General features: G+C 58.1%; 1 protein-coding gene across 1 annotated transcript; it reads left to right on the plus strand.

Moving 5' to 3' along the window:
* The first annotated feature begins 48 nt into the window (after positions 1-48).
* HIP1R (huntingtin interacting protein 1 related) lies at positions 49-16,441 on the plus strand. The gene is made up of 31 exons (XM_080559492.1): positions 49-251; positions 4,039-4,102; positions 4,510-4,652; positions 4,846-4,902; positions 5,228-5,308; positions 5,444-5,520; positions 5,863-5,924; positions 7,024-7,164; positions 7,359-7,416; positions 7,503-7,578; positions 7,770-7,907; positions 7,999-8,130; positions 8,436-8,619; positions 8,710-8,798; positions 9,063-9,179; positions 9,583-9,684; positions 9,840-10,034; positions 10,228-10,375; positions 10,575-10,661; positions 10,951-11,058; positions 11,206-11,342; positions 12,132-12,242; positions 12,365-12,423; positions 12,719-12,749; positions 12,883-12,945; positions 13,420-13,520; positions 13,913-14,018; positions 14,822-14,945; positions 15,030-15,091; positions 15,260-15,463; positions 15,543-16,441. The coding sequence occupies exons 1-31, from the start codon at positions 159-161 to the stop codon at positions 15,588-15,590; spliced, it is 3,198 nt and encodes a 1,065-aa protein (XP_080415618.1). The 5' UTR covers positions 49-158; the 3' UTR covers positions 15,591-16,441.
* Positions 16,442-17,130: the final 689 nt, after the last annotated feature.

A 17,130-nucleotide genomic window follows, 5' to 3' on the forward strand; every position in this document is an offset into this window, starting at 1 on the left:
GTGTGGGGCCGCGTGGGGCCGCGCAGGGGCGGGTGGCGGCCGCCAGGGGCGCCGTGGGGCCGGGCGCGGTGCGCGGCCGGGAGGAGCCGCGGGCGGCGCCGCTCGCTCGGTGCCCGGTGCGCGGTGCGCGGAGCCCGGTGCGCGGAGCGCGGCCCGCCATGAACAGCATCAAGAGCGTCCCGGCGCGGGTGCTGAGCCGCCGAGCGGGGCACAGCCTGGAGGCGGAGCGGGAGCAGTTCGACAAGAACCAGGCGAGGGAGGCGGAAGGGGTTGGGGGGGGGAGGACCGGGGATCCCGGGGATCCGGTCCCGGTCCCCGCGGCGGCGGCGGCGGCTCGGGGCTCGGGGCTCGGCGGGGGCGCTGCGGGACCGGCCCGCTCCGTGGGGCAGCGGCGCTGCACAAGGGGCCTGGCCGGGGGTGGGTGGGGGGAGACTGGAGGCCACCGGGCTTTGGGGACCCGCTGTCCGTCTGTCCGTCCGTCCGTCCTCGCTGCCGCGTCCTCCCCCGTGGGCACCGGGCTTCAGCACGGGTTTGTTCTCCCCTTTCCACCCCCGCGTCGCCCCCCCTGCCCCGGCCCCCGGGCTGGTTTGGTTTGGTCCCGGAGAGCCCCACCGAGAGCAGGTGCCGGTTTCGGGTGTTGTGCCATCACGGGGCCGCTCGGCCACGCTGGGTGAGGAAGTGGCGATTGTTGGGTTTGGGGAGCAACACGGGAAAACCTGCAAGTCCTGTTCCTGCGGGACCTGTCTCCTTCCATCGCCCCACCGGGCAGCGCTGATAAATAACCGCGGTGTGAGCGCTGCCTCGTGCACCCAAGGGCAGCCTGTGCCGGCCGGGCAGGAGCGCGTCCCTCCTCCCTCCTTCCAGCCCTTCCAGCTTTCCCTTCCCTTGGCCCACGGCACACGAGCAAAGTCACATCGTACGAGCACGCCGCGTCCCCGCGCGGATGCAACTTCGCTTGCACGCCTTGGGCAGAGCTGCTTACGTTGGACGCTGCGAAACGTCCTACAAAAGCTTCGTCCTAAGCAGAGCCTTTCCAACATCCTTACGGGGGTATCGATCTGCCTCGTCCATCTAATTATAGCCGCGGGGATGGCCACCGGGCGGTTGAGGCTGGTGGCACGGCGGATTTCACGTCCCCACGATGCTGCGGCACCGGGAGGCTGAAACCGAGCGCTGCCCCATCGCCTCTGCCCCGCGCCGCTGGTGCAGGTGGCGTTGCTGGCCCTGGTGTGAGCCTGGCGCTCGTGGGCAGTGTGGAGGCCACACACTTTTCCTGGAAATGCTTTTTGAGGTTTCGGTGAAGGTGTCCCCCTCAGAGCGGCTGCGTGTGGGAGCTGGGACCCTGCTGTCCCCGCTGGGCCCTCCCGCTGCAATGTCATCGGAAGCAAAACTTGTGCTTTTCTGTGCCCAACTTTTTGCTTCTAGACATGTGCCAGAAGGTAAAAATCCAACCAGCTAAGCATCTACGAGGTGTATAGCACACATGGCTTCTGAGTGGTACTTTTCTGGTATGATTTGGGGAGCAGAAGTATTAGGAAAGGAGCTCCGGAGAGGATCTGCAGCTCGGCTGATCCAGCAGCCCCCGGGTCGCCCCAGGGGAAGTTTCCAGCCTGACATCCTGCTGCCAAAAATTGCCCTGCTGCCAAAAATCGCTCCCCGCTGTGGTGTCGGGACCTGGCATCCACCTGCCGGGTGGGGATTGCGGCACCGCAGGATGCCGGGGCTCGGGGGAGCCGTGGGCGGGGAGGATCACGCTGTAATTAAAAACAGCCTGGAAAGAAAGGGTGGATGTAAACTGCGCTCCTTCATTTGGGCGCTTTGATCCCGGCTTTAGTCACCAGCTTGGTACGTGAGGGCTGTGAGTAAGGTGTTCGGGCTGTGCCCGTGTGGGTTCCCAGGGCCTGCAGGCGGGCAGGTTTCGGGGTCCGACCCCCCCCTAGCTATCAGCGCTGTGATGGCGATGGGGAAATCGTCCGCAGGTTGCATAAAGGTTTCGGCCAGGCTCTTTGTGCACCCACGCTCACAACCAGGACGTGTCCATCTCCAGCTGTCTCTGTTTTGAACCACTTTTTTGGGGAGCTCCTGGCCAGCCCGGGGAGGCAGGAGAAGCGCATCCAAGCTGCTGTCCCTGGGCAGTGGCATCGTTTTGGTGCTACCTTGGTTTAGCTGGGACCAAGCTGGATGCGGCGTTTCCCATCAGAGCAGTGGTGAAGGTGGGCTGGGGGCTGCTCACCTGCTCCGGATGTAAATCAGCTCAGTTCAGCCCTCAGCACCGAATCACTGAGTAAGAAACCAGCCTCTCCAGCAGCCCCCGGGCTCACGGGCAACGAAGGCAATAAAACCACCTGTGGTGGGGCTGCGGTCTGGTTTTGGGACAGGCAGGCTGGTCCCAGCCTGTCCTGCTGGGCAGACGTGGGTGGATGAGCTCCTGTCCCCTGGGACGGATCATCCCCTGGTGGTGTTTCCCTTGTCTCGGCCCTGTGGGGATCGAGGCTGAGCCTGGCTCCTGCTGGTGATTTGGGCTGAGCTTGCTGTCACTCCTTGCAGGGCAGGAGATGGCTTTGCCGTGCTGCCCCCTGTGCAGAGCGCCTTGATAAGATGCAATAAACCACCCTTAGGGGCTCGTTAGGAGCCTTGGGGCTCGTTAACCTTCGGGGTTAAGAGGATTGCATCAAGTCGGCAGCTTAACTCCGCTGCTGCTTTACTGACCCGCATGGCAGGGGAACGCCAGGCTTCCCCGAGCGCAAGCAAAGCCAAATCGCTGCGGGGTGGTTTTGCTGCCGTTGTGCCCAGCTCGCCCTGCGGCCAGCAAAGCCTCGCTGGGGAGGCACAGCCGTTTTGGGCTCACTTTGGGCAATTTGGGGCGTAAACACATCACCCCTGTGGCTGGGCGGTGGTGATGCAAGCCCCTGAGCATGCACCTGTGTCCTGAGGGCTGCTCGGCCCCAAAATGCTGGTACGAGGAGCGCGGTTAATGCCCACGGGGGGATCAGCTCTGTGACTTTCTGGTCCCGGCTGACGTTTGACGGGACAGCGGCGTGCTGGAGCTCAGGGCACCGGGTTCCTCATGCATGAGCTTCTCTCACCGTGCAGAACGCCAGGTGACACAAACCCGGGGCCAGTTTCGGGAGCCCCGCGTGCTGCCGGGAGGTAAGGCTGGATCAGGTTTTATGGCTTGTGTACAGGGAGGGACTGCGTTTCTCTTCCGCCACGAGCGCCAACGGCGCGCTTGCTTCCTGCCTTCCTGGCCACTTGGTTTTTCCTCCGCGGAGGCACCGGTGACAAAGGGCTCACAGACGCAGGCATGGCCCCAGCGCTCGTGCCAGGGCGGAGCAGCCCAGCTGAGCCGAGCCTGGGACGGGGAAAAATCCTCGTGGTTTCCAGCAGCTCGGTTTTGGAGCCTGGCGTGAGCTGAGAGGTGCAGCTGGCTCCTATTTTTGGGATAAAACCATAATTTGAAGTGTGATTAAATCCATTAGTATATAGATAATCATCCTGATAAGGGCGGCGTGTGGCACTCCTCTCCATTAACCTCACTGCTCCTGCTCCCTCCTTGCTCGGGGGCTGCGTTTTCCCGGAGCCGCTCGCCCGCGGGGCCTGCCATCAAAGCCGTGGAAAAACACCCGGTTCAAAGGCTTCTTGTGATTACACAAACAACCCGAGAATTTGGCATCTCGCTGTCGTGCTCTACCACTCGCCGGTCGCTGAGTTCAGGCTCCAAAAATGCCGTGTGTTTACCAGGCCAGCTGAGGGTACCAGAGGCTCTTGTCGAGCCGCCAGCCGTGCGCCGACGGGGAACGGGGAGGGCTTCCAACAGGATGCTTTGTTCAGGGATAAAAAAAGCCTGGGTTTGCGTGTCACGAAGGGTTTCGAAGTGACAAACGTGCTGTAAAATTCAGAGTAGTCCCCAAAAGCCCCGGGTGGTTGGGCCGTTCCCAGCTGGCAGCGCAGCCGGCTCTTGGGTTGGGGGGGACGTGGTTTGGGGACAGGGTAGCCCCAAGGTTTGCTGCTGACAGCCCATCTCTCCTCCTCCCGCAGGCCATCAGCATCAGCAAGGCCATAAATACGCAAGAGGCACCGGTGAAGGAGAAACATGTGCGCCGTATCCTTTTCCTCGGCTGCTTGGTGGTGTCCCACCAGGGACGAGCTCCAGCCTCGTCCCCAGAGGAGATCTGATGCCTTTGAGAAGTGTGGTGCCTGGGCAGGAGGGTTTCGTCCTGCAGGAGGTTTGGGGTGTGGGACAGCTTGGCTGGGGTGGCATCTCGGAGATTCATCAGTCAGTGAAAATGCAAAGGAGGGAAATACTCCACGGGATGATTTCAAATGCTCGTGGCAAGAAAACACAGGGGGCCCTGGTGTACCCGCAGCCAGGAGAAATAAACGGGGGCTCGTCTGTGGGCACAGCTCCATGCCGGTGTCCTCTGAGCCCGTGGTGAGCTCTGAGCCCGCAGCGCGTCCCCCTGCAGCCTCACGTGCGTGTGTGTCTGGTTGGCCTTGACTGCCGGGAAGGGATCATCCTGGGGACGCACCACGAGAAGGGGGCCTTCACCTTCTGGTCCTACGCCATCGGGCTGCCCCTGCCCAGCAGCTCCATCCTGAGCTGGAAGTTCTGCCACGTCCTGCACAAAGTCCTGCGCGATGGCCACCCCAACGTGAGTGTCCCCTCCCAAACAGGCCTCCCGCCGGCTCGGTCTCTTTTGGGGGAAGCGCGTTGTGTCCCTTGGCAAAGCACCCCGTTAGCTCACAGCCCTGAAACCTCCCCAGCCTCTGGCGTTTGGGGTTGAACTTTGAGCTTTGCTGAGAGGGGCCGGATCCCCGTGCCACTACTCCCACTTCTGCCCCTAGGTCCTCCAGGACTGCCAGCGGTACCGCAGCAACATCCGCGAGGTGGGAGACCTGTGGGTAAGTGGCAAAGCCGGGGAGATCGGAGGTTGGTGCCTTGCTGGGGGCTTGGGGGTGGGCGCCGGGTCTCAGCAGGGCTGGGACTTCCCTGGGGAAGGGATTTGGGTGGGGGCTGAGCCCCGAGAACCCGCAGGGGATGGAAGGGCTGAAAAGCATCACGTACATGGGGAAAGCAAGCCACCAGCTGAAATAACCTGCTGGGCAGTGGGTGTGCATGCAGCGAGGGGCAGGTGGGAGAGGGCGAGAGCTGTGGGGCTGCTGTGGGTGGCAGGTGGTTTTCTGCATCACTCCAGATACCCCAATTTTCCCCTCGTGTCTCCGGCAGGGCCATTTGCACGACCGCTACGGGCAGCTGGTGAGCATCTACACGCGGCTCCTCCTCACCAAGATCTCCTTCCACGCCAAGGTGAGACCCTCCGCAGCGTCTGCACCCCAGAGCTCCCTCCTTGCTGGGGTACCCAGCGGGGTTTGCAGGGGCACGTGCTGCACCGGCAAAAATATTAGCAGCAACAGCTGTTTTTTTTTTTTTCCTTTTACAAAGCACCACGAGTTTCCCCCAGGCCTCGAAGTGTCGGATGAGGTGCTGGAAAAGACGGCGGGGACGGATGTGAATAACATGTGAGTGTCCTTGTGGGAGCAGTGTGCTGCCCGGGTGGGGGCACCCTGCTAACAAAACGGCCCTGTTAAAGGCAGCCGGCGGCGTTTTTAAATCACTCCTGGTCTGCCAGGGTTCAGCGGTGCCTGGTTTCTCCCAGAGCACTGAGACACAGTGTAAACACAGGGAGCAAACACGCCAAAGTCTTGTAAATCAGAGGGGAGGTGGGGGAAAAAAAGGACTCAGCGGGAGGAAATGCAGCCTGGAAAAGCAGCGTCCTGTAGGAGCACCTGTAGCAAGCATAAACAGCTGGAGCGACGCTATCCGTGCTGCACAGTGACACGTTTTTTTTTTTTTTTTGGCAGCTTCCAGCTGACGGTGGAGCTGTTTGACTACCTGGACTGCGAGCTGAAGCTGTCAGAGTCAGGTGAGGAGGAGGCAGGTCCTTCCCGGCCGCCCCAGGGCTCTTGAGCAATAGTTTCGCTCTTTGGTCAGGAAGCAAGTTCCAGTTTGGGTCCTTTCTCCTCCTCCTCCTCTTTCTCCTCCTCTTCCTGGAGACTTTGGAGAGAGTTTCTCAGCTGGTTTCCCTGTCGCTGTTCTGTAGAGGCAGTTGTAGGAAAATATTTCAGAAATGTGGTTATTTTTAGCACACCTGAGCAGCGCAAAGTGTTGCACAGCGCTGCTCTGAAATGCCTTTTTATGCCTTTTCAGCGCAATGGTGTTAATTGTGTGCATTACCCAAATCCTTTCCACCCCCCAAAGCAGAGGACAGGGGCTGTGTTCCTTTATAAATATTCATTTCCTCATGTTGAAATACCTCCAGCAGGGCTGGTGGCCCCTGCCCGTGTTTGCTTCCCTTTCCTCATTCTCCAGGAATTTTGAGATGGCTTAAAAATGCGGCGGTTTCTTCCCCTCCATCACACGTCAGGAGCACGATGCTGCCCTGGAAAACGGGGTGCAGTGGAGGGGCTGCGCTCCAGGCTTCGTTAGCCATCCGCATCTCCTCCTGACCCAGTTATACGGAGCATTTATATTCATAAATATTTCAAAGCTGAGCGGGGAAGAAGTCAGTCGATGCGCTGGCTGGATTTCTGCCAGGGGAAGGGATCCATTTCTGTCCCGGGGCGGGCGAGGCTGCGGTGACAGCGGGGCCATCCCCTGCCCTCGGATCCTGCCCTGGCTCTTTGCAGGATTAAACAGAGCAGGGCAAAAACCATCACCTTTCCTGGCCACCCCTTGCGGCGGCGGTTACCGATGGCAGCTGTCCTGCCCATTTATCATCCTGGGTTAAATTCCTCCTATCTGGGGTCGGGGATATCTGTGGCAGAGCTGAGCCCCCATTGCTTCTGCCACCTAGGTCCCTGTGGGTGTTTTTCTTGCTCGGAGCGGGGTTGTTCCCCGCTCAGCAGGACGGGACGGTGGTTGGCAAAGCCACAGCTGTCATGGTTAATGATCAAGCCGAGCCAGCCGGAGCCAGGTGGCTCTGCAAACACGTCCGCGGCGCCTCACCGTGCTCTCCCCTCCAGTTTTCCGGCAGCTCAACACCTCCATGGCGCTCTCGCAGATGTCGGCGGTGCAGTGCCGCCTGGCCCCCCTCATCCAGGTGATCCAGGACTGCAGCCACCTCTACCACTACGCCGTCAAGCTCATGTTCAAGCTGCACTCCTGTGAGTCCCCACACCCCACGGTTCCCCTCGCTGCATCCACCAACCCTGCCACCCCAGTCACCCGGGGATGCCCCGTGCCCGTCCCGGTCCCGCCTGGCCTTTGTGGCTGGAGGGATGTGGGCACGTGGGAATAAATTCACAGCCCAAGTGGGGCAGAATTTGCAGTCACTGCTGTCTCCTTCCCATCACCACAGGTCTGCCAGCCGACACGCTGCAGGGCCACCGCGACCGCTTCCACGAGCAGTTTCGCAGGTACCCGGGGCTGACACAGGGCACTGGGGTCCCTCCAAGCCTCCCCGCATCCCCTTCAAGCCGTTTTTCTTTCCTCCCCCCTCCAGCCTCAAAAGCTTCTTTAAGAAAGCCTCCGACATGCTGTATTTCAAGCGGCTCATCCAGATCCCCCGGCTGCCGGAGGTACGGCAGGGTTTCAGCATGTGATGGTTTGAGAGGGTTTTTAGGGTGCACGGGGGTGTCCCCACAGCCAGGGGGTCTGGCGATGCTGCAGAGGGACACACCGGCACACCGTGGCAGTGGGGGGCCGCCTCCCTCCCCGTGGCGCTCCCCAAAAGCCACGGAGGTGTCACCGTGACTTCTTGTCCCCACAGAACCCCCCAAATTTCTTGCGGGCGTCCGCACTGGCAGAGCACGTGAAGCCGGTGGTTGTCATCCCCGAGGAAGCCCCCGAGGACGAGGAGCCGGAGAACCTCATCGAGATCAGCACAGCTTCCACCACAGAGCCCCAGGTCGGGGCACGGGGATGGGATGGGGACGGGGAGGGGCAGAGACCCGTGGTGGGGGGCAAGGACTCAGCCTGACGCCCTCTGTCCTCCCCAGATCACCTCGGATATATTTCAGCAAACCTTCGGGCCACCCAACGGCATTCGGGATGACAGGGACGCGCAGATCGAGAGCCTGAAGAAGGAGGTGGACACGCTCCGCGCGGAGATGGAGAAGATTAAGCTGGAGGTAAAGCTGGGCGGGGGAGCAGCTGTTTTTCAGCGCTGTAGTGGGGAAACCCAGATGGGACGTGGCAGGATTGGGGCACAGGGTCCTTGCACCCTGTTTTGGGACCTCTCCCAGTGCCAGCACCCAGCTCCCAGGGAAGCAGACAGGACAGAGGACAATTTTAGGTGCTAAAAGGAGACTTTCCTGGGGCATCTCGCGGCTGCTTTGCCCAAACTGCAGCTGGGCACCTGGGTGGAGGTTTTGTGGGGTAGGGTGGGTGCTGGCACCCCCTCGGGGCAGCACCCGAGCACCGTTTGACCCCGCAGGCGCAGCGGTACATCACGCAGCTCAAGGCGCAGGTGAACAGCCTGGAGGGCGAGGTGGAGGAGCAGCGCAAGCAGAAGCAGAAGGCGCTGGTGGACAACGAGCAGCTCCGGGACGAGCTGGAGAGGCTGCAGCAGGTGAAGCAGGACAGCGACCGGTCCCTGCGGCTCTGCGCCGAGGCAGAAAGTAGGTGCAGGGCAGCTGCTTCGCCCAGCAGCACCCGTCGGCTGCGGGAAGCCCCTGCGGCGGGCGCTGATGTGTTCTCACCCCCTCCAGAGAAAGCCAACGCCACCGAGATTCGCTACACGAAGCTGAAGGAGAAGCACAGCGAGCTCATCAACACCCACGCTGAGCTCCTGAGGAAGGTAACGCCACTGTCTACAAGGACCAGATGCTGCCTTTGTCCCCGTCACTGTGTCCGTACAGCCCAACCCTGCATCGATCCCATCCTCTTGCACGCAGAGCCCCCCAAGCATCCCTTAAATTCGTGTCCACCACCAGCCAACACTTTGGATGCCACGAAAAAGGCATCGCCCCTATTGCCCCATGCAGCATTTGGGCAGAGGGAGGGTGGAGGTGGTTTTGTGGCGAGGGTCACCTCTCCGAAAGAGCCCCGTGTCCCCGCGCAGAATGCTGACACGGCCAAGCAGCTGACGGTGACGCAGCAGAGCCAGGAGGAGGTGGCGCGAGTCAAGGAGCAGCTGGAGTTTCAGGTTGAGCAGGTCAAGCGGGAAGCAGAGATGAAGGTGAGCGAGCCCGTGGGGCCACGGGTCCTGCCCCGGCCCGGCACGGAGCCCGTCGCAGCCCGGGGCACGTGGCGGATGGGGGGGTGGTTGGGGGCAGTGCCTGGTCCAGGAGGGAAGGAGCTGCCCCGGCTCTTCATCAGGGTGTTATTTAATGCGTGTTTTGTTCACCTCTTGCCCGCTTCTGCCATTTCTTCCCCCAAGAAAATGCTGCGCTCCAAACCGCTGGGTTCGGGTGTTTTCATTCCAGCAACCTGGGGGTTGCTCCTCAAACTCCTGCCCTGGGAAAATGAGCCCTTTTCAGGAGACCCCCCCCCCATCCCAAGACCCCCAGACACCATTCTTCTCCCACAAACCGCCACCAGGCTCGTTTCCACTGAGCCCTGGCGTGGGTTTTTGGTTGCAGCTGGAGGACCAGAGCGTGCAGATGGAGCAGCTGCGGCGGGAGCTGGACGCCCGGCGGGACGAGCTGGACCAGGCGCAGTGCTCGCTCAGCCACGCCAAGCAGGTACCTGGGGAGCACCCAAATCCCCGCTGAGCCCAAGAGCAAGCTCGCCGGGGTCCCTCAATGTGTGTCATGAGCTGAACATGTTCTCAGCCCCCTCTTTGTAACCATGGGGTGACGGCCGGTGGGTGACAGGGATCTCCTGGCCCTACTGGCAGGCAGGCACGGAGCTCAGCACCCAGGTGGAGACCCTGCAGGCTGAGAAGGAGCAGCTGAGGCGCTCAGTGAGCGAGAAGGAGCGCGAGCTGCTCTCCACTCGCAGCCTTGTCCAGGAGAAGGAGCTGCAGCTGAGCCAGGAGGCCGACAAGGCCAGCAGGGAGATCTGCGAGCTGCAGGGCAAGCTCCTGGAGAAGGTATGGGGCTGCGCCCCTCGCTCGGTTTTGGGGAGGGTGCTGAGCACGTGGGGGCTCAGCCAAGCTGGTGCCAGACGGATGTGACTTGCACCACCAGTAACGGGATGCTGGACTCTAAAACTACAAAAGGGGCTCTTGGTGACGGGGTCCCTGTGCCCCGGCCGCGAGCCCACGCCTCCCTCCCACCCCGCAGAGCAACCAGGAGCAGAGCCTGCAGCAGAAGCTGCTGGACGAGCAGTTCAGCATCCTGCAGGAGGCGGTGCGGGAGGCCGAGGGCATCCTCCGCGACGCGGTGGCCAAGCTGGACGACCCGCTGCATGTCCGCTGCACTAGCTCCCCAGGTACGCCCCGCAGCCCCCTCTCCCCCCGAGACAGGTAACGTGGCATCCCCCAGGCATCCTCTCCCACCAAACGTTAAGCCTGAGGAGTTTGGGGTCTGACTTCCAGGGAGGGAATTTTTAGCTCTCCTAGAACTGGTCTATAAGGGTTCCTTCCAACCCAAACCATTCTGTGATCGTAACGAAGCTAAATTCCTTGCAGATTACCTGCTCAGCCGTGCAGAGGCGGCGCTGGAGTCCACGGATGCTCTGGAGAGCGGGCACGCGCAGTACGTGGCCTCCATGGCAGGTACCTGGGGCTCGGGACCGGCAGCATTGCTTGAATGTTGCTTTAATTTTTATATATCCAGCAGCCCCTGGCCGTTTTGGGGCTGTCAGCAAGCATTCACTACCTGTGGCGGGGAGAGGACACAGGGGCTGGAGCTGGTGGGTCCCCACGTGCTTGTTTGAGGAGCCACCTGCAAGCTGGAGGGGTCAACACCAACCTTTCCAAGCCCTTGTTCTGACCCTCGGATGCCTTTGAGGGGGGTGTCGGTGCCCTGGGCCGGCTGTGCCTGACCCTATTCTCCTGCTGGCAGATGCTGCGGCACTGGTGGGGGCTCTGGCTCTCTTCGCACACCTAACAGCCGACACCATCGTGAACGGCAGCGCCACGTCCCACCTGGCTCCCACCGACCACGCCGACCGTGAGTGGATGCAGCAGATGCTCCGGGTGGGGTTGTGCTCGTGGGGGTTGGGTTTTGGTGCTGTTTTTGGTGCTGGACCATTCGTCGGGTGGACGTGGGACATCCCTGCAGAGCGAGGGGCCCGCCACTGACCTGTCCTCTCCCCAGGGCTGACGGAGACGTGCCGGGACTGCGGGCAGCGGAGCCTGGACTACCTGGGCGAGCTGAAGGACAAGCAGACGATGGGGCGCGCTGAGCTGGGGGACGTGCGGCGGGCGCTGCGGGGTGTCCTGGGGCTGGCCCAGGTAGGAGCTGGAGCCCGGCGCTCCCCTGTGTTGGGTGACTTGTTGGCAGGGGGATTGCCTGAAGGAAAAGTCAAAGCAGGTGGTTAATGCAGGAGGACGTTGCCTCCGTTTGTCCAGGTGGGATGTTTGCTCACAGCCTGCTGGCTGCATCCCAGGGAGACGATGGAGAGCTGTTTTTTATTTAAAAAAAAAAAATGGAAATGTGGCTTTTCCCGTTGCCCAGAGCTGAAATTGGAGATGCTGGGTTGGAGTGAGCACTTTGGGGTGGTTTGTCCCCATGACTTGCAGGTTATAGTGCATTCCCTGAGCCCTCTCAGCTTCTGAGCACTGAGACACTTCCTGATGCATGGGGATGGTCACCCTCAGATCAGCTGAAGTCTTTCAGCTCAGTACCCCTGTGGTACACTCCTGTGATATCAAACTTGCCAGCTTTCAGATATTTCTTCTCATGAAGCCTCCTGTTAGTCTTGTCCGTTAAAATACTTTGAATTCAAAGGCCATCGGCTCTCTAGAGCTCTGCCATGTTACATCTGCCACAACTGCACCTGTATTTGAGTTTTGCCACCTTGGTCTGGGACATTTCCTACCTCTGAGGTCCTTGTGTCGTGTTTGCTGCAAGGTGCTGACACACGTGCCTCTGCCCTTGCTGTCTGCAGAATGCTTCTTCTGCAGCTTCATTTGCTTAGGGGGAAAAACAAGCTGAATGCCTTCTTTGGTTTTATTCTTTACTAATACTTTCTTCTCTTCCTCTGCTGAAAACCTCCTGGCTGTTGCTGCCTCCTCTGGCAGGAGCTGAGACCGAAAAGCTTGGACATCAAGCAGGAAGAGCTAGGGGACATGGTTGAGAAGGAGATGGCCTCCACCTCTGCAGCAATTGAAGACGCTGTCAGGCGGATAGAGGTGAGACGAAGCCATGGGATGGGCCCATGGGCAGCGAAATGTCCACTGGTGCCTCCTCTCCTCCTGCAGCTCTGCTTGCAGCAGTGTGGCATCCCACCTTCCCTTTTCCCATTTCCCAACAGGAGATGATGAGCCGGGCCAGGAACGAAAGCTCTGGCATCAAACTTGAAGTGAACGAGCGGTGAGTGTTGGGGGGTTTTGCCATTTCGGTCCTGCAGCGGCTGTAACAGCGGGGCTGGGTGGTGTTCTGAACCCTCACGTGCACTCTGGATCTGCATTTTTCTAATGCTGAGCATAAAATTGCCTTTGGAAGGGAGGGCCTTCACATTGCACATCTAAGTTAATATTTGATGGCTTCTCTGTGGGCTGCTTAAAGGTAACCTTCAGCAGGCTGGTCTCTGGAAAAGACTCGTTCGTTAACGCAGGACAAAGAGGGCTCTCCTGGATGCTCAACCCTTTTTCTTGTTTCCCTACAGGATTCTGAACTCCTGCACGGACCTCATGAAGGTCAGTACTGCAGGAGCTGAGCTTCTCAGGGGGTCACAAACTACACAAAACTGTCACTTCCCACCACTGGCAAAATCGATCCCTCTGTATACAATCCGCATCAAACACCAAAACCTGTTCTTCCTCATTCCAGGCCATTAGACTTCTTGTAATGACATCCACGAACTTACAGAAGGAAATAGTAGAGAGTGGCCGGGTAAGTCCTCCCCTACGCTCAGCCCCATGCACTGATGTGAAATACCCACAGTTTCCCACAGTTTGCAGAAACACCAGCTGAATTTCTCACTTTCCCCTGTTAGTGGCACGTTTGCAGCCCTGCTGGCTGGAGATGGGCTGCTCAGCCCCGTGCTCTTTGCAGACCTTGCAGTCTCCTTTACAAATCTTTGTCCGTCTAAAGATGATGGCCCAGACGTGTCCTAAACCCAAACCAAATTCACAGGCTCAAGGCTTCAAAGTTAGTTTTCTTGGTCCATATTTAAGTAGGCCAACGAGAGCAACCTGAAGGGCACAGAAATGATGCCAATCCCTTGATTTATGGCTTTATATGTGGCTTTATACATTGTTATATCGTATGTGGAGTTTTATGTATTTTAGTATGATTTATGGATTTATTATATGTTTATATGGTAGAAAGAAGCTAATGCAGGCCATAATATTCTCATAACAACAGGGGGCAGCAACAACTCAGGAGTTTTACGCCAAGAACTCGCGCTGGACTGAAGGGCTGATCTCTGCCTCCAAGGCGGTGGGCTGGGGAGCCACGCAGCTCGTGTAGGTACCCGGCTGCAGAACGTGGCCGTTACCCCACTCAGATACTCCCTGGCTGCTGGAGGGTCGTGCGTGGGTGGTTGGGGTCAGGGCACCACGTCCTGAGCTGTGCTGGTGTGGAAAATGTAGGGGCTAGTTTGGAAAAAGCTGTAAAAATCTTGTCTGCCCTATTGCAGGAGCACAGTCCTGCCCCCTGTGGTATTTTATCCCCATCCAAAACTTCTGGATCTGGGGTTTGAGTAGTTTGCTTTGTAAATGAGCTTTAAATAACGAGACAAAGCTGTGGTTTCAACATCTGATGCTGATTTCTGAGAGTATAGTGGGAGGCAAATAGCCCACACTTGTGCTGCAGTGCGAGGCGAGTGTCTCTAATACGATCTCTCCTCCGACTGCAGAGAATCAGCAGACAGAGTTGTCCTGCACACAGGCAAATACGAAGAGCTGATCGTCTGCTCCCATGAAATCGCTGCCAGCACGGCTCAGCTGGTAGCTGCCTCCAAGGTGAGCGTCCCAGCAGGGCTGGCTGCACACCACGTGGCAGATTTTAAGTCCTTTTGTTCCCATTGTTTTGTTCCAGGGATGCTCTCAGGCACTGGTGTGTGGCAGTCCTGCCCATGGCCTCCTTCCCAGAGAAGGGAAGCTCTTAATTGGAAGGGGATTATTGAAATAGGAAGGGGATTATTATTTTCAAGTTGGTTTCTGCTTTTAATACGTGTCTTCACCTGCATTAATGCTCCCACACCTTGTAGGGCTTGCGTCTGAAATGAAGCTGTGTAAAACCTCCCATCTTCCTCCTGCCCAGCTGATTATGTAAAGAAAATGTTCATAATTAGTGAGAAACCCAGGGGGAGGTACTGCAGAAGGCAGCATTGAGAGGGATGAATTTTTGGTCCTTACCACTTTTCCTCTTCGTGGTGACGGAGATGTGTCGAGGTTTCAGTGAGCAGAGGGTTGGAGGGAGGTGGGCCGAGACTTATTTTTGTGGCAGATGATGTTAAAGTGAAGAACAGGCTTGTAAAAAAATTATCTGTGCACCAATGCTGCTTGTTCTTGTGTCCTTGGCTCGGATGGGAGCAGAGGTGGCTTAGGCTGAAGGAGGTCACCTTGTCCCTGATGCGATCAGCAAGTCCATCTGTCCTTTTCACATCTAGGTTGTCATTCCCACTTAGACCACTCTAATGTGCTGTGATCGGTGTCCCTGATCCCATGCAGGATTTGGCCGCCTTGATGTGCACCCGTGCCCCCGAGCCATCAGGCTTTGGGGCCACGCTGGGGACCCGCGGCCATCTGTGTGTTCGTTGCAGGTGAAAGCCGAGAAGAGCAGCAGGAACTTGGGCAAGCTCCAGGAGTGCTCACGCAACGTCAACGAGATGGCGGCCAACGTGGTGGCTTCCACCAGGACGGGGCAGGAGCAGATCGAGGAGAAAGGTGAGGTTTGGTAAAGCAGGAAGGGAAAGCTAAGCCCTCAGTTCCTTTCCTGGCCTGGCAAACACCCCCTGCTTTTCTCCCCAGACACCATGGACTTTTCAGGCATGTCCCTCATCAAGCTGAAGAAGGAAGAAATGGAGACACAGGTAAAGCCTCCACACGGGGAGGAAAGGAGGGCAAATTTGGTGCTGCCATCCTCAGGCAGTTCATCCTCTCTGGGGCGGGACAGCACAACGTTTTGGGGGGGGGGTTATTGCATTCTCATGGCAGCTGCTGCCGGGCACTTGGGGACCAGATATGCTCTTGTGGTGCAGGTGAAGGTGCTGGAGCTGGAGAAGTGTCTGGAGGGCGAGCGGGTGCGCCTGGGCGAGCTGAGGAAGCAGCACTACGCCTTGGCTGGCGCCTACGACGCGGCGGAGGATGGGGAGGCCAGGCCGGCGCCGGCCCCCAGGCGAGGCATCCTCAAGAAGCCGGCCCTGGCCCAGAAACCCGGCCACGTCCTGGGGACGGACAGAGAGGTAGGGCCCTCAGAAGGGGGACACGGGGCTGGGGACACGTTTGTGCCCTGATCTTTGGCTTTGTCCCCTCTCGTTGTAGCCCGAGCAAGACGCCAGCCTGCACCGGGCGCACGCCGTCAACTTCTAGTGGGACTGAGGGGACGGAGCTGGGGCCCAGCCTCGGGCTGGGGGCAGCCACAGCAACGCTCTTATGTCTGTGTTTTAAACAGATCGCCTTGCCTCTGCACTGGTGTGCCTTCGTGCGCGGGGGTCTCCTCCCTGCCTGGCCTGAGAAACTGGATTTTTTTTTTTTAAAGTGACTTTTTTTTTTTTTCACTCAATTCCTCTCAGTAGAGTTGTTGGGGTCCTGTAGCTCCCCAAGCAGTGCAGGATGCTGTCCTTGTGGCCTGCTGAGCAGCTCGCCCAATTTAATTTAATTTGGGATTCTTTTGGGTTGATTTTTATTTTATTTTTTATCAGCACTAGACATTTTCAGTAAATGTAGCTCTCTACTGTACTGCTTAGACCCTTTCAAAGAACTGTGAAATGTTTTTAAAGTAGGAAATTGCTGGGCTTTTCTCGCAACTGTTTTTTTAAATTCCTCTTTTTCAGGAATAATTTGACTTTGTTTTAGCGTGGGATCAGCTCTCAGCAGAGAAGGGGAATTTAGCTTTAACAGGCGTGAGGAACGTTTGGTAAGGGAAAAAGCAGGTATTGACACACTGGCAATAAGGATACAAACATTTTTATTTCCTTTTCTATTTTTTATTACTAGAGCAACAGCAGGGGATCAGTTGCATTATGTTTTATATGTAAGATAATTAGCAGAATTAAACCTAACCGTGGCCTGTGGGAGCCAGGGGACATTAAATGTGGCGAAGTCTGCAGCAATAAGGAAACACTGATGGGCAGCGATGGGGGGCAGAGGAAACGTAATCAGCTGTATCTTCTCTTTGAACTACTACCACGATGTAGATTATTAAAGCAGCAATATTTAAACAAGGTGTGGTGCTTGGGCAGGAGCTGGGGTTGGCGTTAAAGGGGTGCTCCAGCAGGTGCCGAATTGCAGGGCAGCGCTCGCTGAGGTGCCTGCTGGTGGGGAAACGCCTCGGAGGCGTTCAGTGATGGTGCAGGGGTGGGATGGGTGGGACATGGCCCTGAGATGGAGGCTGCTTGCTGCTCCTCTGGGCACACCTGGGCAGGAACAAGACATGGTGAAGGGTTTTGAGCCGTGGTGGCTTTGTGGCGGATCGTACGTGTGATGAAAGCCATGGCTGGAGGCACAGGGCCGGACACCTGCACCCAGGGCTTGCTGCTGGCTGCAGGGCACCCGCCCAAAGTCAACAGGGAAGTTTTTGGCAAACCTCAGGGTTACTGACAATTTATTTGAAATTGCTTCCGCTTTCTTTAGCCCCAGGAGGACAGGAAGGAGATGTTTCAAGGAATCTCATTTATTCTGCAGGGCTGAGTTTCACTTCAGCTCCTGGCGCAGCTCAGATGCACCAGTGAATGTGGACACCTGAAGCAAAGACACCCACGCAAGGGTGAGCACAGCACCCATGTAGATAAGAGGAGCACCTTGAGGGGCCCTTTAAAAAAATAATTATCTAGAGTCAACATTTTCATCCAGTTCCTCAAGACACTAAAGAAATTATGATAAAATTTCATACGAGCCCCAGTACAAAGCA

This window comes from Anser brachyrhynchus (assembly GCF_964034855.1).
Source record: "Anser brachyrhynchus genome assembly, chromosome: 17".
In the NCBI taxonomy this organism is placed as follows: domain Eukaryota; kingdom Metazoa; phylum Chordata; class Aves; order Anseriformes; family Anatidae; genus Anser; species Anser brachyrhynchus.

Coding starts and splice junctions, on each gene's coding strand:
- HIP1R (XM_080559492.1), top strand. CDS start 159: ATGAACAGCATCAAGAGCGTCCCGGCGCGGGTGCTGAGCCGCCGAGCG. Junction 5,521..5,862: donor GGGACGGATGTGAATAACAT/GTGAGTGTCCTT, acceptor TTTTTTTGGCAG/CTTCCAGCTGACGGTGGAGC. Junction 7,417..7,502: donor TTCCACGAGCAGTTTCGCAG/GTACCCGGGGCT, acceptor TCCCCCCTCCAG/CCTCAAAAGCTTCTTTAAGA.